This window comes from Heptranchias perlo, chromosome 8 (assembly GCF_035084215.1).
Source record: "Heptranchias perlo isolate sHepPer1 chromosome 8, sHepPer1.hap1, whole genome shotgun sequence".
NCBI lineage: Eukaryota > Metazoa > Chordata > Chondrichthyes > Hexanchiformes > Hexanchidae > Heptranchias > Heptranchias perlo.
This window is the reverse complement of record NC_090332.1, coordinates 84,157,061-84,181,369: the sequence shown is the minus strand read 5'-3', so window position 1 is coordinate 84,181,369 and position 24,309 is coordinate 84,157,061. Positions and strand designations below refer to the sequence as shown.

The window sequence follows — 24,309 nt, the reverse complement described above, 5'->3', positions numbered from 1 at the left end:
ATACAATTTCATCTTCTGTGTTTTAAATATATATTTAACAATGTTTTTCATCAGATATCTCGGCCTCTCTGAAAAGTCTAGGACTTGAGTTCATGGGTTTGCCAGAACCATCACAGGGATATGAGGAGATTTGACTTATCTATAATTCCCCAAGGACCTGTGCCTATAATTTCCAGCATGTTGCAATCTGGGCATTTTCACTGCAGATGAAGCTCTTAGCATGCATCAGTTTTAGTCTGTACCAAAAATCTACAGTGCTGGTTAAAGCCTGAAGAAAGAAAGGCTATGGATAGTAAATTAAAAAACTCCAAAACAAAGTATGAACTTTGAAACTATTTATTGAGGTATGTTTTGACAGGAAAACTCTTTTCTAGGGATTGGTTATCTACTGATGGAGAGAGGCAGGAAAACAGAAAGAGAGAGACACTAATCAAGAAAGAAACACCTATATACACAGAACAAGAAATGCACAGAGACAGCATTCCAGAGAGAAACCAAAAGAGAGGGAACCGTATCCAGCGAGCCAGAGAAACTAGCAAGGGTTTAACACAAAGAGCAAGAGAGGCAAAGAGAAAGTGATCTGGACATATGCAGCTGAAAATCCAGAGAAAAACACAGAGATCAAGAGAGAGCGATAGACAAACAAGAATGGCACAGAGAGACGTACACAAATGCACACAGTAAACAAAGGAAGGACAGATAAACAGAGATTCAGAGACGGACATACAAAGAAAAAGAGATTCAAGAAACAGATAGAGTGGCATACCAGATGCAGAGACACACACACACAAGGATTGATAATAACAGAAAATGCTGGAAACACTCAGCAGGTCAGGCAGCATCTGTGGAGAGAGAGAAACAGAGTTAACATTTCAGGTCGATGACCTTTCATCAGAACTGGAAGAAGTTAGAGAAGTATTTTGCTGATTAACACAAAGATACACAGTAACAGAGAGGCATCCAGAGAGAAGCAAAAGAAGGAGGAGGGGGAGGGAGAGAGAGAGACGTGCACGCACACACATGGCAAGATAGATAGCTAGAGAGAGTGACGGAGTTAGAAGTTCCGATTTTAACTCGGAGCAGCAGTTGGGTGGGCAGGAGGCAAACCGTCCCAATTTCAATAGCCTCAGCCCCATCAGTCTCCCACTCAAAACCAATGGGAAGCGGCACTCGGGTAAGTCGCTAGGAGAGGGCTTGGGAGGCTCTCATGATCAGGGGTGGGGAAACCTGGGACAGGGGAGGCCTAAACTTTTATTACGTGGCAGAAAGGAGCGCTTCTGGTCTTACCTTTTGGGCCTCTTTTGCCACTGATTGTTCTTCCCGCTGCTCTTAGCCTGGTGGGAAAGCCACAGCAGCTACCTTGCACAGACCTCAGGTTAAAATAGCAGCCTGGCTCTGATGATGTCATCAGAGCTTGATCTGCATATTTAAAGAAGAACCACATCGGTTTCTGGCAGCTGTCCTTCCCGCCTGCTGAAAAGAGCAGGTTAAAATCAGAAAAGAGCAGGATCTCGATGGGTAAGTCCTACGAGCGATTTTTAACTGCCCGCCCGTCCAATTTCCACCAACCTGGCAGGGCTAAAATCGCCCCTAGAGAAACGGGAAGACAGATTGAGAGACAGAGAGAGATAGGGCAAAAGGGAGAGAGATCCAGGGAGAAGGTGACAGATGGAGATGCACAGAGTTCAATCATCAGACAGACATTTTTCCCTTATTAGCACCAATTATTTGGTGTGGTAGAAATTGTTGAAAATCATGGGTCCGTTATGGGAGAAATGTCTAAAATCTCAAGCAGTTACAGCAGATACTTTTCTCATAGTTCCAGATAATATTTCCCCTCACCAGCACTTTAATATTAATTAGTAACATGTTTTAAATTGCCCTTTCCCTGCTTCTCTCAGCTTGCTAAAAATTGATAGTGAGATAATACACTGGGACAAATCACTTATCTTAACTATAATAATATATTCTGCATTTCATGGTATATCACTCCTGTCATTGTAAAGCACCATGTCCTTTCATTTACGATGAGAACTCTACAGGGGATCCACATGCGTGTTTGTGTGTATTATGTTTAAAAAGAAATTCAGCAAACACAAATGTACAGGTCGTACTCAGTTATCACATGCAAATTTCCATGTCACAGTAAACATGTATTTTTTTTTTAAAAAGCCAATCTGATCTCTAATTGGTCCAAGCAACTGCTAAGACCAATCCGCACCTAAATAAACTAAGGAAGACACAGTAATTACACTTTATAGCGTTAAAGGGACACACCGAGTTACAAACCCCTACACTTTCACGGCAGAATAATACATTGTGCATTACATGGTATAATGCACCTGCCCTTAAAAATCAGTATATCTGCCATCCTGTCATGAGTAGTGTCACAGGTGATCCACTCGTAGTCTAATAACTTTAATATTCAATAGTTAAGTATGTACATTTTGGTTATGGGTTATACACTTAGCATTCCAAGAGATAAATGTTTCTGCTAAGGTTGTTTCTGCATCAAAGCACTAAATTTGTTGATCCACTGACACAGAATGTGTACACCACCCACATGTAAATAATACCACTGGCTCTTAACCAGAAAACATCATTTGTATATTGATGCATTGTAAGCAAGTGTGTAGTTGGAAACATTTTTAAATGGCTAAATGTTGTACAATAAACTAACCAAATTATAGCAGTTATGAATAAAGGAATATGTAAAAAAAAATTTTTAAATGTATTGTTAATCTGTGAACAAGTTAAACGTTTCTCTGAGCCTGATGGAAAGTAATCTGGAACATTCTACCTTTTTAGACCCTTTTATTGAATGTTTTTTCTCCTGATGTGCTTCAGGTTTCATCTGTGCTGCGAGGATTCTTGGACTTGATGTTAGTAAGGGATCCTTTACAAAGAGCATCTGCACAAGAATTATTAAAGCATCCATTCCTCAAGCTGGCCGGCCCCCCGTCCTGTATTGTACCTCTTATGAGACAATACAGATATCGCTGAATGGAGAGGATTTCAGGACCTCTTAGCACATTATTGAAATGAAATTTAAACAATAGATGATAGCACCAGAAAATGTGAATGAAGAAGATTGAAGGATATTACAGTGAAAGCAGATTATGATCTTTCTTGAAACCTATGGCTGGTCAAAGATACAGAAAACAAAATGTTTGCTAAAGGAATATATGAAATCTGTTGTACTCCAGCTCCCTGAGCTGCTGTTGTACCATTTCAGATTTATAGTGCCACAGTATAATAAATCAGGCAGTGTATTTCTCATGATATGACTTGGCTGTTGACTTCAAGCACTACCTTCTGGAGCATAGTTTCCTCGGGAGGTCAGTTTGTCTGCCTTTCAACATGTGCAGGGGACGGAATTAATATCAGGTTCAAAGGCTCAGACATTGTAATAGATTACAGCACATTCAGGACTCTTGTCCGGAGTCTTGCTCAGTGAAATGTGTGGAATTTGTATTTCTATAAAATAGTGACTTGTTTTTTCTTTGGTAAGCACTTTTCTTCCACACTAGCAGTGCAATGTATTTTGGATTGGATTTGTATCTTATCTACAATTTTTTTTCTGATAAACTAACAGTATTTTGTGGTGAAGTAACTGTTGTGATAGCAATCAGTATTAAGAGAAATTTTGCAGGGACGTTAACAAGACCTTAATGATGGGTGGGGGTTTGTCACTTTGTAGGGGAAATGCTTTGAGTTGCATACATTAATGAACGTGTTCAAAACACTTATTTACTGAAACAATTTGTTTCTGACTTGAGGCACTGCATTGAATACTAATGAACCTGTTCAGTTTGATAAAATAACACAGTTTTGTTTGACCACATGTTACTTAATGATTTTTTAAAATATTTTTGCTGCTGTCCACTTGTCAGTGAATGTTTATAACATTAAACTAAATGTGATGTTTGTTAAGCGTGATTGCATGTTTTAACAGTCATGCGAACTTTGATGGAAACTTAGTAAGCTATAGTGCAATGTAGAGTGAAATCTGTACACCTCTACAGAGGAAATAAATAATGCTGGTTATTTATTAAAAAAATTGATGCGTTTATTTTGACCTCATGATCAACAGTCATACAGCATACGTTCGCAAAATCCATACATTTGCACTTATAACAAATATGACTCATCATTCATATAATCAAATGATAAATAATGTGCAGTAGGGAATGTTGTGGTTATCTTTGTTTTACTAATTTCACTATTAACTAGAACATTGTTGTACCCTCTGGAAAGTAAACACTAGGGAATGAATGTTATGAAGATCTGTGGAAGGAAACATACATCTTGAAAACTTCAATCAAATCACCCCTTAAGCTTCTAAATTCCAGGGAATACAACCCTAGTTTGTGTAATCTCTCCTCGTAATTTAAGCCTCTGAGTCCAGGTATCATTCCAGTAAATGTATGCTGCGCTCCCTCCAAGGCCAATATATCCTTCCTCCAAGGCCAATATATCCTTCTGTGGTGCCCAGAACTGAACACAGTACTCCAGGTGTGGTCTAATCAGGGCTTTGTATAGCTGTAGCATAACTTCTACCCCCTTGTATTCTGGTCCTCTAGATATAAAGGCCAGCATTCCATTAGCCTTTTTGATTATTTTCTGAACCTGTCCATGACATTTTAATGATCTTTGTACATGGACCCCTAAGTTTCTTCGGACCTTCGCTGTTTCGAGCTTTTCACCATTTAGAAAGTACTCTGATCTATCCTTTTTAGGTCCAAAGTGGATGCCCTCACACTTGCCTACAATGAAATCCATTTCCCACAGTTTTTCCCATTCACTTAATCTATTAATATCTCTGTAATTTTATGCTTCCATACTGCTTACAATGCTGCCTATCTTTGTGCATTCGGCAAACTTGAAAATGTGGCTGTCTATCCCGTCATAAATACAGTGAACATTTGAGGCCCCAACACAGATCCCTGTGAGACACCACTATTCACATCCTGCCAATTTGAGTTCCTGCCAATTTGAGTACCTGCTCATTATTCCTACTCTCTGTCTCCTGCTGCTCAGCCAATTTCCTAACCAGGTCAATAATTTGCCCTCATTTCCATGAGTTTCAACTTTAGCTACAGTCTCTTATGAGGGACTTTATCGAATGCCTTCTGGAAGTCCATATGGAGAACATTCCCCTGTCCACTATTTTAGTCACCTCTTCAAAAAAAACTCAATCAGGTTCATCAGGCATGACCTACCCTTTACAAATCCATGTTCTTGCTGATAGGGTTAGATGAAGTGGGGGGGGGAGGAGGCTCATGTGGAGCATAAACAACGGCATGGACCTATTGGGCCGAATGGCCTGTTTCTGTGCTGTTACATTCTGTGTAATTCTTTGGTTCCTGTAAACGCTACTAATTCTATAACTGCAGTAGTAGCTTCTGATTTGAAGGACTGGCTTCCAATTTTTGAATGACCCAGCATAGGTACCTCAATCTCTGTTGGTAATTTGATTATACCCATGGCACAGTGTTGTGACTGGCTGAATGATGCATCTTCAGAGATGATGCATGATTCAGAATAGTCTCGTGAATGGCTGACTTGACAGGCTGCTATCAGAGTGGTGAGTACATCCAACTAGATCCAGCAGATAAGGAACCCTGTACAAATTATTTAGTTTGGGTCCTCCAGAAATGAGAGATCATATATGAACATTATAAAATGATTTTATATAATAACCTTCATAAAAACTTTGAAACTGTAGCAGCAGAGAATGCACTTGTGAGTAAATAAAAGATGATTTACATGGCAAACTGATGCAGAGGGGAAGAAGGAATGTTAAAAACGCGTAAGAACATAAGAAATAGGAGCAGGAGTAGGCCATACGGCCCCTCGAGCCTGCTCTGCCATTCAATCAGATCATGGCTGATCTTCGAACTCAACTCCACTTTCCCGCCTGATCCCCATATCCCTTGATTCCCCTAGAGTCCAAAAATCTATCTATCTCAGCCTTGAATATATTCAATGACTCAGCATCCACAGCCCTCTGGGGGAGAGAATTCCTAAGATCCACAACCATGAAGAAATTCCTCCTCATCTCAGTCTTGAATGGCCGACCCCAAATCCTGCAATTATGCCCCCCTAGTTTTTTTTTATTCGTTCACGGGATGTGGGCGTCGCTGGCAAGGCCGGCATTTATTGCCCATCCCTAATTGCCCTCGAGAAGGTGGTGGTGAGCCGCCTTCTTGAACCGCTGCAGTCCGTGTGGTGACGGTTCTCCCACAGTGCTGTTAGGAAGGGAGTTCCAGGATTTTGACCCAGCGACAATGAAGGAACGGCGATATATTTCCAAGTCGGGATGGTGTGTGACTTGGAGGGGAACGTGCAGGTGGTGTTGTTCCCATGCGCCTGCTGCTCTTGTCGTTCTAGGTGGTAGAGGTCGCGGGTTTGGGAGGTGCTGTCGAAGAAGCCTTGGTGAGTTGCTGCAGTGCATCCTGTAGATGGTGCACACTGCAGCCACAGTGCGCCGGTGGTGAAGGGAGTGACTGTTTAGGGTGGTGGATGGGGTGCCAATCAAGCGGGCTGCTTTATCTTGGATGGTGTCGAGCTTTTTGAGTGTTGTTGGAGCTGCACTCATCCAGGCAAGTGGAGAGTATTCCATCACACTCCTGACTTGTGCCTTGTAGATGGGAGTCAGGAGGTGAGTCACTCGCCGCAGAATACCCAGCCTCTGACCTGCTCTCGTAGCCACAGTATTTATATGGCTGGTCCAGTTAAGTTTCTGGTCAATGGTGATCCCCAGGATGTTGATGGTGGGGGATTCGGCGATGGTAATGCCGTTGAATGTCAAGGGGAGGTGGTTAGACACTCTCTTGTTGGAGATGGTCATTGCCTGGCACTTATCTGGCGCGAATGTTACTTGCCACTTATGAGCCCAAGCCTGGATGTTGTCCAGGTCTTGCTGCATGCAGGCTTGGACTGCTTCATTATCTGAGGGGTTGCGAATGGAACTGAACACTGTGCAGTCATCAGCGAACATCCCCATTTCTGACCTTATGATGGAGGGAAGGTCATTGATGAAGCAGCTGAAGATGGTTTTGCCTGGGACACTGCCCTGAGGAACTCCTGCAGCAATGCCTTGGGGCTGAGATGATTGGCCTCCAACAACCACTACCATCTTCCTTTGTGCTCGGTATGACTCCAGCCACTGGAGAGTTTTCCCCCTGATTCCCATTGACTTCAATTTTACTAGGGCTCCTTGGTGCCACACTCGGTCAAATGCTGCCTTGATGTCAAGGGCAGTCACTCTCACCTCACCTCTGGAATTCAGCTCTTTTGTCCATGTTTGGACCAAGGCTGTAATGAGGTCTGGAGCCGAGTGGTCCTGGCGGAACCCAAACTGAGCATCGGTGAGCAGGTTATTGGTGAGTAAGTGCCGCTTGACAGCACTGTCGACGACACCTTCCATCACTTTGCTGATGATTGAGAGTAGACTGATGGGGCGGTAATTGGCCGGATTGGATTTGTCCTGCTTTTTGTGGACAGGACATACCTGGGCAATTTTCCACATTGTCGGGTAGATGCCAGTGTTGTAGCTGTACTGGAACAGCTTGGCTAGAGGCGCAGCTAGTTCTGGAGCACAAGTCTTCAGCACTACAGCTGGGATGTTGTCGGGGCCCATAGCCTTTGCTGTATCCAGTGCACTCAGCCGTTTCTTGATATCACGTGGAGTGAATCGAATTGGCCGAAGACTGGCTTCCGTGATGGTGGGGATATCGGGAGGAGGCTGAGATGGATCATCCACTCGGCACTTCTGGCTGAAGATAGTTGCAAATGCTTCAGCCTTGTCTTTTGCACTCACGTGCTGGACTCCGCCATCATTGAGAATGGGGATGTTTGCAGAGCCTCCTCCTCCCGTTAGTTGTTTAATTGTCCACCACCATTCACGACTGGATGTAGCAGGACTGCAGAGCTTTGATCTGATCCGTTGGTTGTGGAATCGCTTAGCTCTGTCTATAGCATGTTGCTTCCGCTGTTTAGCATGCATGTAGTCCTGAGTTGTAGCTTCACCAGGTTGGCACCTCATTTTTAGGTACACCTGGTGCTGCTCCTGGCATGCTCTTCTACACTCCTCATTGAACCAGGGTTGATCCCCTGGCTTGTTGGTAATGGTAGAGTGAGGAATATGCCGGGCCATGAGGTTACAGATTGTGCTGGAATACAATTCTGCTGCTGCTGATGGCCCACAGCGCCTCATGGATGCCCAGTTTTGAGCTGCTAGATCTGTTCTGAATCTATCCCATTTAGCACGGTGGTAGTGCCACACAACACGTTGGATGGTGTCCTCAGTGCGAAGATGGGACTTCATCTCCACGAGGACTGAGCGGTGGTCACTCCTACCAATACTGTCATGGACCGATGCATTTGCGACAGGGAGATTGGTGAGGACGAGGTCAAGTAAGTTTTTCCCTCGTGTTGGTTCGCTCACCACCTGCCGCAGGCCCAGTCTGGCAGCTATGTCCTTCAGGACTCGGCCAGCTCGGTCAGCAGTGGTGCTACCGAGCCACTCTTGGTGATGGACATTGAAGTCCCCCACCCAGAGTACATTTTGTGCCCTTGCTACCCTCAGTGCTTCCTCCAAGTGGTGCTCAACATGGAGGAGGACTGATTCATCAGCTGAGGGAGGACGGTAGGTGGTAATCAGCAGGAGGTTTCCTTGCCCATGTTTGACCTGATGCCATGAGATTTCATGGGGTCCAGAGTCAATGTTGAGGACTCCCAGGGCCACTCCCTCCTGACTGTATATCACTGTACCGCCACCTCTGGTGGATCTGTCCTGCCGGTGGGACAGGACATACCCAAAAATGGTGATGGAAGAGTCTGGGACGTTGGCTGAAAGATATGATTCTGTGAGTATGGCTATGTCAGGCTGTTGCTTGACTAGTCTGTGGGACAGCTCTCCCAATTTTGGCACAAGTCCCCAGATGTTGGTAAGGAGGACCTTGCAGGGTCGACTGGGCTTGGTGTTTTGCCGTTGTCGTGTCCGGTGCCGGGTGGTCCGTCCGGTTTTATTCTTATTATGACTTTTCGTAGCGAGATTTTACAACTGAGTGGCTTGCTGGGCCATTTCAGAGGGCAATTAAAAATCAACCACATTGCTGTGGGTCTGGGGTCACATGTAGGCCAGACCGGGTAAGGGCAGCAGGCTTCCTTCCCTAAAGGACATTAGTGAATCAGATGGGTTTTTACGACAATCCGGTAGTTTCATGGCCATCATTACTGATACCAGTATTTTAATTCCAGATTTTTTATTTAATTAATTGAATTTAAATTCGCCAGCTGCCGTGGCAGGATTTGAACTCATGACTCTGGATTTTAGTCCAGGCCTCTGGATTACTAGCCCAGTAACATAACCACTATGCTACCGTACCCGGTTCTAGACTCTCTAGCCAGGGGAAACAATCTCAGCATCTACCCTGTCAAGCCCCCTCATAATCTTATGTTTCAACGAGATCACCTCTCATTCTTCTAAACTCCAGAGAGTATAGGCCCATTCTACTTAACCTCTCTTCATAGGACAACCCTCTCATCCCAGGAATTTAGTGAACCTTTGTTGCACCGCCTCGAAGGCAGTATATCCTTCCTTAGATGAGGAGACCAAAACTGTACACACTACTCCAGGCGAGGTCTCACCAATGCCCTGTACAACTGAAGTAAGACTTCCTTACTCTTGTACTGCAACCTCCTTGCAATAAAGGCCAAAATGCCATTTGCCTTCCTAATTGCTTGCTGTACCTGCATACTAACTTTTTGTGTTTCTTGTACAAGGACAGCCAAGTCTCTCTGAACACCAACATTTAATAGTTTCTCACCATTTAAAAAATATTCTGTTTTTCTATTCTTCCTACCAAAGTGAATAACCTCACATTATACTCCATCTGCCACCTTCTTGCCCTGAACCTGTCTATATCCCTTTGCAGATTCTTTGTATCCTCCTCACAGCTTACTTTCCCACCTAGTTTTGTATCGTCATCTTGCAGAATACTGTGGAACTGAGGATAAAATAGTCTATCTCAAAATCTCAACCTAGGTTTTTACCTCTCAGATAGCTTGGTGCAATATGGGTGTCATCTATTGTTTATTGTATTGTAATTGAAGCATATTAAAACATTGCAAGGTGCAGAGAATATGGAATTCACTGTGCTTCAAAGCTTAATTTATAGTTTAAGCTTTGGAGAAGTTGTATTCTGATTTGTTCCTCCAATGCTTGAGCAGGGACCTGGGAACAGTCAGTGCAGAATACATTCAAAAGAAATCATCACATTGTTTGAACTGTTGTCTTTGACTCCAAGATACTAACTGTAAGAACACAGGAACAGCTATAGGTCATATTTATGGATGAGTTGGTAAACAAGGTTGTTAATAAAATGATGCACTGGTTCAAAATCACACTCCTGTGAATATAACCACTTTAAGCGATATCCACCACCGCCCCCTCCCCCAGTTGCGCCCCCTCCCCCAGTTGCTCGCCATCCCCCAGCAATACTTTCAGCAAAAGGTTGGCACGTGCAAACACAGGTATCATAGGAACATAGGAACAGGAGTCGGCCATTCAGCCCCTTGTGCCTGCTCCGCCATTCAACAAGATCATGGCTGATCTGTGATCTAACTCCATATACCTGCCTTTGGCCCATATCCCTTAATACCTTTGGTTGCCAAAAAGCTATCTATCTCAGATTTAAATTTAGCAATTGAGCTAGTATCAATTGCCGTTTGCGGAAGAGAGTTCCAAACTTCTACCACCCTTCGTGTGTAGAACTGTTTTCTAATCTCACTCCTGAAAGGTCTGGCTCTAATTTTTAGACTGTGCCCCCTACTCCTAAAATCCCCAACCAGCGGAAATAGTTTCTCTCTATCCACCCTATCTGTTCCCCTTAATATCTTATAAACTTCGATCAGATCACCCCTTAACCTTCGAAACTCTAGAGAATACAACCCCAATTTGTGTAATCTCTCCTCGTAACTTAACCCTTGAAGTCCGGGTATCATTCTAGTAAACCTATGCTGCACTCCCTCCAAGGCCAATATGTCCTTCCGAAGGTGCGGTGCCCAGAACTGCTCACAGTACTCCAGGTGCGGTCTAACCAGGGTTTTGTATAGCTGCAGCATAACTTCTGCCCCCTTGTACTGTAGTCCTCTAGATACAAAGGCCAACATTCCATTTGCCTTCTTGATTATTATCTGCACCTGTTCATGACACTTCAATGATCTATGTACCTGAACCCCTAAGTCCCTTTGGACATCCACTGTTTTTAACTTTTTACCATTTAGAAAGTACCCTGTTCTATCCTTTTTTGATCCAAAGTGGATGACCTCACATTTGTCTACATTGAATTCCATTTGCCACAGTTTTGCCCATTCACCTAATCTATCAATATCGCTTTGTAATTTTATGTTTTCATCTACACTGCTTACAATGCCACCAATCTTTGTGTCATCAGCAAACTTAGATATGAGACTAAGTCGTTAATAAATATTGTGAATAATTGAGGCCCCAAGACAGATCCCTGCAGGATTCCACCAGTCACATCCTGCCAATGTGAGTACCTACCCATTATCCCTACTCTCTGTCGCCTTTCGCTCAGCCAACTTCCTAACCAAGTCCGTACTTTTCCCTCAATTCCAAGGGCTTCTATCTTAGCTAACAGTCTCTTATGTGGGACCTTATCAAATGCCTTCTGGAAGTCCATATAAATAACATCCATTGACATTCCCCTGTCCACTACTTTAGTCACCTCTTCAAAAAATTCAATCAGGTTTGTCACGCACGACCTACCTTTCACAAATCCATGCTGGCTCTCTCTGATTAACTGAAAATTCTCGAGGTGTTCAGTTACCCTATCCTTAATTATAGACTCCAGCATTTTCCCCACAACAGATGTTAGGCTAACTGGTCTATAATTCCCTGGTTTCCCTCTCTCTCCTTTCTTAAAAAGCAGAGTGACATGTGCAATTTTCCAATCTGGAGGGACAGTTCCTGAATCTAGAGAACTTTGAAGATTATAGTTAGGGCATCCACAATGTGCTCACCTCCTTTAAAACCCTGGGATGGAAACCATCTGGTCCTGGGGATTTGTCACTCTTTGGTGCTATTATTTTCTTCATTACTGTTGCTTATGTTAATTTTATCGAGTCCCTGTCCCCGATTCAATATTAGTTTTCTTGGGATTTCCGGCATGCTATCCTCTTTTTCTACTGAAAATACTGACGCAAAGTAATTGTTCAACATGTCCGCCATTTCCCCATAGTCAATGACAATATCCCCACTTTCAGTTGTTAAGGGGCCAACACTGCTCCTGACCACCCTCTTTTTCCTAATATAACTATAAAAGTTCTTCATATTGGTTTTGATATCCCTTGCGAGTTTCTTTTCATACTCTCTTTTTGTAGCTCTTACTATCTGTTTTGTGACCCTTTGTTGATCTTTGTATCTTTCCCATTCGCCAGGATCTGTGCCATTTTTTGCCTTTTTGTATGCCCTTTCCTTATGTCTTATACTGTCCCTTACCTCTTTAGTTGTCCATGGCTGTTTTTTTTGGCAAGTAGAGTTCTTGCCCCTCAGGGGTATAAACCGATTCTGTATCACGTTAAATGTTTCTTTAAACATTTCCCACTGATCATCAGTCGTTTTACCCATTAACAGATTTGCCCAGTTTACTGTGGACAGTCTCTGTCTCATCCCATTGAAGTCGGCCTTGCCCAAGTCTAGAATCTTAGCAGCTGATTCACTTTTTTCCCTTTCAAACACTACATTGAACTCGATCATGTTATGATCACTATTGGATAGATGTTCACGCACAGTTAAGCCGTTAACTAAATCTGGTTCATTACTCATTACTAAATCTGGTATGGCTTGCCCCCTTGTTGCCTCTAGTACATACTGCTGTAGAAAACTATCCCGGACACACTCAAGAAATTCACTATCTTTCTGACAGTTGCTAGTCTGCTTTCCCCAATCTATGTGAAGGTTAAAGTCCCCCATTAAGACCACTATGCCTTTCTTACACGCTTGTCTAATCTCTGCATTTATACATCTGGCACTTCAGAGCTGCTGCCAGGGCTCTTATATACAACTCCCACTATAGTCTTAGATCCTTTCCTATTTCTCAATTCAACCCATAAGGTCTCTGTTGGCTGCTTACCTCTCGTTATATCCCCCTTTATCATTGAAGTGATTTCATCTCTAATCATTAATGCTACTCCTCCCCCTCTTCCATTTTCCCTATCTCTCCTGTAGACCTTATAACCTGGTATAATTAGTTCCCAATCCTGACCATCCTGCAGCCATGTCTCAGTAATAGCTATCATGTCATACCCTCCAATTTGAATTTGAACCTGTAGTTCATTTAATTTATTCCTTATACTCTGTGCATTTGTATATAGAACTCTTAGTTAGGCCACGCATCAGTAGAAAGCACTAATGAACTATTTGTCCTTGTTTTGGACTAACTTAAGGATTCCTACCCCTCAAAAAGGTCATCCATGAAGAATGTGTACAGCTTTCCTCAGCTGCAGAACATATTGAAGGATATTACATATATATACACACATCGTATACATATATATATAAAAATTCATTAGAAAAGGGAATGGTGCTAGAGGATTGGTGGACAGCTAATATGATTCCTATATTTAAAAAGGGAGATAGAACAAGTCCAGGGAACTATAGACCAATTAGCTCAACATTGGTGGTAGGAAGGATAATGGAATTTTTACTCAAAGATGTAATAGAAAAGGATAGATATGGGTAATGCAGTAGATGTTGGATTTTCAAAAGGCTTGGATAAGGTACCCCATAGTAGACTCATGACGAAGGTCAGAGCATGTGGAGTCAGGGGATAAGTAGCAGAATGGATAGAAAACTGGCTACAAAACAGAAAACAGAGGGTAGTTACTCCGACTGGCAAAAGGTCCCACATGCGGGGGCTGCGCGCGCACGTCGGTGCGTCTGTGAGGAACCCGGAAGTAGGCGGGTTGGAGCCGGGCTCCGAACCCGCTCCGGGATTCCCCAATTTTCGATGCCTCCCCCGCCAGGAACTATCTGTTTTTATATTTTTTGCTAATTTCTTTTCATAATCTAACTTCCCTTTCTTAATCAATCCTTTAGTTACTTTTTGCTGTCTTTTGAAGAATTCCCAATCTTCTATCCTCCCACTAAGTTTGGCTACCTTATATGTCCTTGTTTTTAGTCGGATACTATCCTTGATTTCTTTACTTAGCCACGGATGGCTGTCATTTCTTTTACACCCTTTTTTCCTCAGTGGAATATATTTATTTTGAAAGTTGTAAAATAACTCCCGAAATGAACACCACTGCTCATGTACCATCTTACCCTTTAATCTATTTTCCCAGTCCACTTTAATCAATTCCGCTCTCATACCATCATAGTCTCCTTTATTCAAGCTCAGTACGCTTGTTTGAGAATCAACCTTCTCACCCTCTAATTGGATATGGAATTCAACCATGTTGTGGTCGCTCGTTCCAAGGGGATCCTTGACTAGGACATTATTAATTAATCCTGACTCATTACACAGGACCAGGTCCAAGGTTGCCTGCCCCCTAGTAGGATCAGTTACACACTGCTCAAGAAATCCATCCCTGATGCACTCAATGAACTCGTCCTCAAGGCTGCTCTGCCCAATTGGGAATTCTTCAAAAGACAGCAAAAAGTAACTAAAGGATTGATTAAGAAAGGGAAGTTAGATTATGAAAAGAAATTAGCAAAAAATATAAAAACAGATAGCAAGAGTTTCTATAGTTATATAACAAGAAAAAGGGTGGGTAAGGCAAACGTAGGTCCCTTAGAGGATGAGACCGGGAAATTAATGGTGGGAAACATGGAGATGGCAAAAATGCTGAACAAATATTTTGTTTCAGTCTTTACAGTAGAGGACACTAAGAATATCCCAACACTGGACAAACAGGGGACTCTACGGGGGGAGGAGCTAAATACAATTAAAATCACTCAGGAGATGGTACTCAATAAAATAATGGGACTCAAAGCGGATAAATCCCCTGGACCTGATGGCTTCCATCCTAGGGTCTTGAGGGAAGTGGCAGTAGGGATTGTGGATGCTTTGGTGATAGTTTTCCAAAATTCCCTGGACTCAGGAGAGGTCCCGGCAGATTGGAAAACTGCTAATGTAACACCGTTATTTAAAAAGGGTAGTAGGCAGAAGGCTGGAAATTATAGGCCAGTTAGCTTAACATCTGTGGTGGGTAAAATTTTGGAGTCTATTATTAAGGAGACAGTAATGGAACATTTAGATAAGCATAATTTAATAGGACAAAGTCAGCATGGCTTTATGAAGGGGAAGTCATGTCTGACAAATTTGTTTGAGTTCTTTGAGGATATAACGTACAGGGTGGATAAAGGGGAACCAGTGGACATAGTGTATTTAGACTTCCAGAAGGCATTCGACAAGGTGCCACATAAAAGATTTGGAGGAGGGGACCGAGTATCAAAATTTGCAGATGATACAAAGATGGGAGGGAAAGTAGAGAGTGAGGAGGACATAAAAAACCTGCAAGGGGATATAGACAGGCTGGGTGAGTGGGCGGAGATTTGGCAGATGCAATATAATATTGGAAAATGTGAGGTTATGCACTTTGGCAGGAAAAATCAGAGAGCAAGTTATTTTCTTAATGGCGAGAGACTGGAAAGTACTGCAGTACAAAGGGATCTGGGGGTCCTAGTGCAAGAAAATCAAACAGTTGGTATGCAGGTGCAGCAGGTGATCAAGAAAGCCAACGGAATATTGGCTTTTATTGCTAGGGGGATAGAATATAAAAACAGGGAGGTATTGCTGCAGTTATATAGGGTATTGGTGAGACCGCACCTGGAATACTGCATACAGTTTTGGTCTCCATACTTAAGAAAAGACATACTTGCTCTCGAGGCAGTACAAAGAAGGTTCACTCGGTTAATCCCGGGGATGAGGGGGCAGACATATGAGGAGAGGTTGAGTAGATTGGGACTCTACTCATTGGAGTTCAGAAGAATGAGAGGCGATCTTATTGAAACATATAAGATTGTGAAGGGGCTTGATCGGGTGGATGCAGTCAGGATGTTCCCAAAGATGGGTGAAACTAGAACTAGGGGGCATAATCTTAGAATAAGGGGCTGCTCTTTCAAAACTGAGATGAGGAGAAACTTCTTCACTCAGAGGGTGGTAGGTCTGTGGAATTTGCTGCCCCAGGAAGCTGTGGAAGCTACATCATTAGATAAATTTAAAACAGAAATAGACAGTTTTCTAGAAGTAAAGGGAATTAGGGGTTATGGGGAGCGGGCAGGAAATTGGACATGAAGCTGAGTTCAGATCGGTCAATGCCCTGTGGGTGGCGGAGAGGGCCCAGGGGCTGTGTGGCCGGGTCCTGCTCCTACTTCTTGTGTTCTTTAGATTTGTGGTTGGGATCAGATCAGCCATGATCTTATTGAATGGCGGAGCAGGCTCAAGGGGCCGATTGGCCTACTCCTGCTCCAATTTCTTATGTTCTTATGATTCAAACTCAGCCTTCTCCTATTCCTCATCTGCATGCTGCCTTTTGCAACATCAGTCAGCATGGAGTCAGCATCCATATGTGTACCAATGACATCCCACTTTGCCACCAAGTTAAACTTGTATAGAGTTCTGTTAAACTTGTATAGAACCTTGGTTAGACCACGCTTGGAGTACAATGCAGTGTTCTGGTCTCCATCTTATAGAAAGGGTGTAGAGGCATTGGAGAGAGTGCAAAAAAGATTCACAAAGATGATACCAGAACTGAGAGGATATACTTATCAGGAAAGGCTGAACAGGCTAGGTGCTTTTCTCTAGAAAAGAGAAGGCTGAGGGGTGACCTAATAGAGGTCTTTAAGATAATGAAAGGGTTTGATCGGGTAGATGTAGAGAAAATATTTCCACTTGTGGGGGAGTCCAAAACTAGAAGTCATAAATATTAAATAGTCGCTAATAAATCCAATAGAGAATTCAGGAGAAACTTCTATACCTTGAGAGTGATTAGAATGTGGAACTCGCTACCACAAGGAATAGTTGAGGCGATTAGCATAGATGCATTTAAGGGGTAGCTCGATAAACACATGAGGGAGAAAGGAATAGAAATATATGCAAATAGGGTTAGATGAAGTAGGGAGGGAGGAGACTGGTGTGGAGCATATACACCGGCATGGACCTGTCGGGCCGAATGGCCTGTTTCTGTGCTGTATGCTCTGTGTAATTCTATGTAATATTATTTCTACTCTGGGTCAAATGTATCTATGAATGTAATGAAGAAGACCTTGAAATATCACAACAATGATAGAAGTGATTAGTACAGAGACAATTTACTTATGACTCCTTCTGTGATCAGCGACTGTCATACAGGGTCCATGAGCTGCTAAGTTAACGATTAAACTATTTATTATTGGCTTCTGTTCACAGTAAAATGGGAAATAAAAACTACCTTTCCAAAAATTAAAAGTTGCTTTGAATAAGAAGTAGTTTAGCAGCAAACATTTTTTAAAATATATTTTCTCGCACATTGTATTAAGATCAGAAGATAAAACGATCATTCTCCTTTATAATGAAACAAGATTGGTGTTGCAAATATGTATTTTATCTGGAGTTTTTTTTTTAAAACCCTCATTATCTTGGAAAGAAATACAGATGCATTACCTGTAAGACACATTATAATTGTCTACGGTTACTGGTAAGAGTACAAGTGTCACAGGAGTGTCAGGATAGAGTTGATTGTGGATTAGAATGAGAACAACATTGATAGAATAAAATTAACAAAGTGTCGCGCATGCACAGCGTTAAAAATATATTTCTTTTTTTTCACACGTGAGCATACTTAAGCCCATAATTAATGTATTAAAAAAAGTCTTAATAATAATCTTGCCTTAATTGAATTCTGATTATGCTAACGCCTCACTGAAACTTTTAAAATACCTGAAAAAGAAAATTGACTTAAATAAATTTTAATTTACAATTTTAGACTATGAGGAGCAAAAAACTTCCATTTGAATTAATTTGTAGAGTAGGTCCACATTATTGCAAGATCTAATGTAATATGCTATCAATATTTTTACAACCTGTTTTATTGGCTAAGTTGCTAATAGCATGGTTTGTTAGTTTAACTATATTGCAAAACTATAAAACAAACACACTAATATATTTAAATCTAAGGTTCAGGAAAACCCAATATCCGATGATAGTTTGTTGTATTTTTTTTCTTAATCTAAAAATCCGCAATATTTCATATTAATTGTGTTGAATCAGTTGTTCTAATTTTCTTCTCAGATTTAAGATAAATTAAAGCAGCATTATAGGAGCCAGTAGATATATGACTGGGAGCTGGTAATCAGCCCTATCGCACAGATATCGTGGAATGTCTTCCCGACAATAATAAGAGCAGAAATGTTAGTAATTGAAAGAGAAAGAACCGCACAGACTGACACGAGGGCCAGTTGAGATGGACTGGGGTGGAGGAACAGACAAAAAGGGCAGAAAATTAAACGATGATTTTCAGTTATAATATCCCCTTAAGTTTGGCTAGCTGTCTAACACTGTAATATAACAGCCTTACTGCACTTCAAACCAGTCGTGAAAATGAAAGGGCCGAACTGCAACAAAACCCTGAGTACATGCAGGACCGTGTGGGTGTATTGGGATTTGCTCCATTTTTGAGTCATTTGCTACCAAAATTGCGCACTGCACACCTGCAGTAAGGAACTTTGGGAAACTTATACCAGTTGCGTGCTTTGTAAAAATATTTTAAAAAACCATTACAGATGCATTATGCTTGCTAGTTTTTTTTTCATTATTGCTAACCAGATCACATTCTCAAGAAGTAAACATTTCAAAACACCGGCTAGCAGGGTATGTACATTATGGAGGCGGGTGGAAAACATTTTTCTTGCTTCGTTTTCAAACGTAGGAAAAGCTTGCCCTATATTCTTAAGCTGACAACCAGAACGTTACCACTCAACCCAGGGCCCAGGTCGGTAAAATACAAAGCACGGGGACTAACCTCCTCTTCAGTTCTGAGTTGGACCCCCCTCGCAAATCCCAAAGTGTAATAAGTATTTGCTCATTTAGTAATATAATGTGTTCATTGTATTCCTTGACACTGACTGAAATCTCACCAAAATATTGACCAAGTCGCCAAAAGAGTTTCTTTAACCTTATAAGATTGACTCGTGCTCCATGTTGAAAATGCTGAACGCTTCATCGCGCATTTGTGGAAATGTCCAAAATAACGAAAACTCGCAATAATTTCGAAATAGAACATAATGCGCTTCCATGATACTGTAATATTGCAACTGCCTCTGTTAAGCTGCATTTTGTTATCCATAATCTTGCCCATATCGCTTTGAATGTACGTCGACATTCACCAAAACTCAAAACAAGAACCAGAGCAAGCTGTTTTCCAAACTGCAAAAATTCAGAACTAATCCATGGATAAAATCCCAAGACGCCGTGTAAAAAAATTATTTCGATTTATTTCATGAGTATACTTGCATTCAAAACCATGAACTGAACAACTATACATTGTTCCATTAACCACACTTGTAAGACTGGGCCTGAAACAACGATTCGGATATGTAGAAATGGCAACAAATTGATTTGATATTCCATTGTACCAATGCTTGCCCCGTCTACAGTATTTAGCAAATTGCGTTTGAAGGAACCAAATCAAAATGAACCGTCCGACTAATATATTTGTTGTTTTCCAAATAATTGTAGCAATATAAGATTTTCCAATATACCACATAAGTCATCGTTAACACTAACATTAAATTCGTAATCTTGCAATAATTTTTAATGGTTTCATTGTCATTTTACAATTGTTATATATCATGATAGTAGTGTTGAGGTTTCTGCTTTTGAGGCAGTCACGATACCATCATTTTTTTTAACAAAGAAGCACACTTAAATATATACAGCAATACATCGGTCCTTTATATTTACACGTTCTGCATTCTACAGAAATTTGACAGATATAAAGTACTATTTGTTATAATTACTTGTGACTGACTTTCTGTTAACAATGCCTTGTAGTAGTTGCTGAGCTATTCGCTGGAAGGTCCCGTCCAGATCGAGCCGACCTCTTTACATGTGTTTGTACTGAGATCTGTCCTTGGGTATCTGAACTTGGCTGGTGGCCGTGAGCTTATGGTGAATGTGATAAACTGACAAAATCACTACAATGAGGAGCCCCAGTGTCAGTCCCAGAATAAGGGGTAGAGTCTCCTCTAACTGTTCCTGCTGGTCCACAACACATTTTAAGGCTGTAAATAAAATACAAGACAATAAGAAACTCATACGAACTCTAGAAATGCAAACATCTGCCGGGATCTGGATTCGGCTTTAACAAAAAATAAAAACGATGTTTACAGTTACACCTAAACATGAGACTGGAGTCGTAAATCCTCAGTTTATTTAAAAAAGAATGCTTGACCACGAAGCTATACCTTTATGTTTTTCGAACATCTAGCCAAAGGACGAAATGTCCGTGTGTGCTACTTATTTCACCAAAATGGAAAGCAAGCGCGTGGACTATTCGGGGGGAAAAGGGGTATTTCCCGCACTGTGTAGATTTGCTACAAGACTGCGCCACCTTTACCTTCGCTAAATATGAAGTCGCGCTTGATGCCGAACGGCTGGATGTGGATTTGAGATAAAAGAATGGTGACCACTTTCTGGTGGTCACTGGAGATGAGGGAGGTGGTCTCCTGAGCCTCACACTGGTACGATTTGCCAACCGGGGTCACAAAGAGAGACAGGTGGTGAGAGGTGGCTGTGTGCCTCCCAGCTGCAGATAAAAGGGGAAAGAGATTCTTGCTCATATATATGACATTTAGAAGCAACAGCATCAGTAGAACAAAACGAGCTCCTGTGTGTGTGTTTATGTGCCAAAATATCAAATAGTCTAAAATAGACTGAACGATATAATATCCACAAACACTAGCCGAATACAAGACTAGTTACAAATTAAATGTGTGTACAAGTTATACAATATTTTATGGATACTCGTTACATTTTAAGATACAGTTTACGATTAAACCATCTTAGCTGTGTAAAAGTGTTTATTAGATATGCTAATGCGTTGACATTCGTTGTCAGTGTGGCTGAATCTAACGTCCCATTTCTAGTTGGGTTTCACACCAGTTTATACATAATCGATAATGAAAGATTTTCACCACAAATGATATCAATGCTCCTATTTTAAACATTCCTAAATGTACACCGTTTATATTTTATGCAACTCACCTATTCCTTCTATAATTATTCCAGATATATTTTATTTAGTGCATTATGGTTGTTTCTACAAACCTACTCAGTATTGGTGCAGTTTATATAGTTGGTGAATTTCATGAGGTAGATAATATCGTGCAGTGTATAACAGAAGCGAGCAGGCTTTTACAAATAACAAAATAATGAAGCAAGCATTTTAAATGAATCGTCCTCTTACTGGATATTGGTGATGAACGAATAACGTTAAAATAACGCCTAAACCAATATCGTTTGCTGGGAATTCATTCTCGTACCAAACATTGATATGATTGAGCGTAAACTTCAACAGCAAAAGTACATCCCTAACAAAACTACTTAGCACCTTAAAAGGGCGAGAATTCCGTTGTACCATTGGTTTGGCACCGTGTACAATTATCAATCTAATGAAATAACTCACGGTTGGCCGCATCTTTAAAGTGGGTGGATTCAGAGGAATCGTAAACGAACTGAACCTTATTGACTTTCCAGAAGTGATCTTGCCTTGTAGATATGTTGCGTGTCTCCTGTAATAAGTTTGTGGTTTTCTATCACTAGACGATAATAAATGCATTAAAATCTTTGAAGTACAATCTATTTTACAGGATTCCAATCAGAAACATCACAACAACCCACAGCAACTTGAATTTATGTGGCGTCTTTACCGTAGGAAGATGTCCCAAGCGCTTTATAGAGGCTTAACTTGGCGCTTTACATTTTCAAATATATTTAGCACTCGAATCACTTATTTAAGTTGTGACTTTGTGTTTTACAAACATTGGCCAACCTTAAGGTTGTGCATCTTCTAATCACACCAAGAGCTGCTAGTTGTGCTGGATTTCGTCGAGACGCAGAGAATAGAACAGTTTTTGTATCTATAAAACCAGATTACTTTGTAGAATAAGAATCTTGTATATTTCACTTTACTTCCCGTTGCAATGATTTTACCTTCACAAAAAACAGTTTAAAACTGTATGTGCTGTCCAGCCAGGAAATCTGCAATTCCGACTCGGAGTCTCCGCATTTTCCTTTAACTTCTGCACCGCGTGGAATTGAAACATCAGCTTGTTCTGTAATGAGCTAAGATCGAAAGAAAAAGGTCAAGCGTTTTGATTGTAGGTCAAATGATACATATTGTGTGTCAAATAAACAGTCAAAAGGTGAAATGTCATGATGAACTAGGCCAATGAAATCAGTTAAAGACATAACACGAGTATCTTAAGATCATAGGTTTAACACAATTTATTTTTGAAGGCAAGGATGCGATTTTGCGTGCTTATTTTCAATTAGGAAATTATCGGAAATCTGTGTGCGCATGTTGTCTTACATCTACATAGTTACTGGCCCGTGCATCGTAGGCGACAATAAATTTTGCTGCAAACTCCGCCATCAGACACGTTGTTCCATTTTCCCGAACCACAAAAATATCTTTATAGGGATCAGTGGAAAGACCTGAAAGATTCTCGGTCTCCTGCTCCGCACCGACCCCCGGAAGGACATCTGCGAAAGTGACAAAACGACTCACATTTCTACAAAGGCTTGATAAACATTTTCATATTTAAATACAAGTTGCTCCATGATTATGTGAACATTGGAAATCATTTAGATAAAATGGGAAACAGTCGAACTGCAACCCCCTGCATTATTGCAGCAGTTACAAACAACCTCTCCTTCTGCCTAAAGTCTTGCAATTTATTTATTCCACGCAGCCAATAATTCGTTGAGAAATAATGACTGGACTATTTCCATTAAATAAAAAGGGAGGTCTAAGCAAAAAAAGAAAAAAACAGAGCCAAATCATTGCACAGCCTAATTTCCACTGGAAGTAGAGTGGGACTGTTGTATTTTAATGTTCCAAGCAGTATTACTAGTCCAGTCCAGTGTACTCAGCCAGGTTACACGGCGCAGGTTAACTGTTACTTTTGAAGGCAATAAATCTTTGAGCAAACGTCTTCTGATATTCCTCTCCTTATTTAGGCGTTTTTTAAGTGTTGACTTTCTACCTAAATATTAACTCAGACATACCCGAGAACGCCATTGGGTTTCCCCTTTGAGGAATGCAGCAGCTTCTTATAACAAATTATTACAAGAAATCAGTTTATTAATGGAACACAATACAAATAAACTACGACATCCTCTACAAGGTCCTGTACTTTTTGTGTTTTTTTTATTATATCCACCATTAGATATTTACGGGGAAATGTTTAGCGTGGACCCTGAAAATACCTTTCAGTACTCAAGAGGTTAATGTGCAAAATTGCGTATAATACTTAGCTAGTAGATTTCGACATCTTACACTTTCATATATGCTGAAAATATTCCAAGTCTGTGACACAAGCTTTAAATAGCGTTATCAATAATCAGCCTATGGATTCTCCTCCGTGATATTGACGGAAAATGTTGAAATCTGTAGGTCTTTATGTAGCATGCCTCACTGTAAAGTAAATGTACTTACTGAGGATGAAGGCGAGTACATGGACTGCTGGGGTGAAGTGATGCTTTCTGCTTGTTTCCATGCTGTGTCGGAGCTCAGATCGTGCTCGGATGTCTGCGCTGCTTAGGTAGCTTTACCTTGTACTGGACCAAACAGCTCACGCTGGCACCTGATCAGAAATGAAGTAACTCAGATTGGTGCTGACCTGAGAATGAGGCGCTCCGTCTAGTGCATTGCCCTCTGACGGAATTGGGATTTGTGCTGGCTCTGTGGGTAGAGATGGCTGTCGAGTGATTTTTTTTTTTGAAATACGCAGAGCAGTGCTGAGGAATCCCAGAGTGGATTATTTGGTGCAATGTGACTATCCGGAGAGCAGCGCCCCAGCTCTGTGGCAGAGGGTTTACTGGGAGCGTTGACTTTAGTGCTCAGGGCTCTGTGGCGGAGCTGTGTTCAGGGCTCTGTGGTGGAGTTGTGCTCAGGGCTCTGTGGCGGAGCTGTGTTCATTTGAGTCTGCGCTTCTCTGAAGTGAGCTGAGCCGTGCCGCGCCAACGCGTCGCCCGGGGGGGGCTGTGCCTGCCCCGTGAGCTGTCAACAAGC

At 41.6% G+C, this 24,309-nt stretch overlaps 2 protein-coding genes across 2 annotated transcripts in view; one reads left to right on the top strand and one right to left on the bottom strand.

The window, feature by feature from the left end:
- LOC137324764 (serine/threonine-protein kinase PAK 5-like) overlaps positions 1-4,038 on the top strand; it is a 104,004-nt gene extending 99,966 nt beyond the window's left edge. The window contains exon 8 of the mRNA XM_067989444.1: positions 2,848-4,038. Coding sequence (XP_067845545.1) covers positions 2,848-3,003 — 156 coding nt within the window. The 3' untranslated portion in view covers positions 3,004-4,038. The remainder of the gene's footprint in view (positions 1-2,847) is intronic.
- Positions 4,039-19,506: 15,468 nt separating this feature from the next.
- Positions 19,507-24,259, bottom strand: lamp5 (lysosomal associated membrane protein family member 5). The gene is made up of 6 exons (XM_067988405.1): positions 23,734-24,259; positions 22,606-22,778; positions 22,227-22,358; positions 21,700-21,805; positions 20,632-20,820; positions 19,507-20,296 (listed from the first exon to the last, which is right to left on the bottom strand). Exons 1-6 carry the CDS (start codon positions 23,792-23,794, stop codon positions 20,118-20,120), a joined length of 840 nt encoding a protein of 279 aa, XP_067844506.1. The 5' UTR covers positions 23,795-24,259; the 3' UTR covers positions 19,507-20,117.
- Positions 24,260-24,309: the final 50 nt, after the last annotated feature.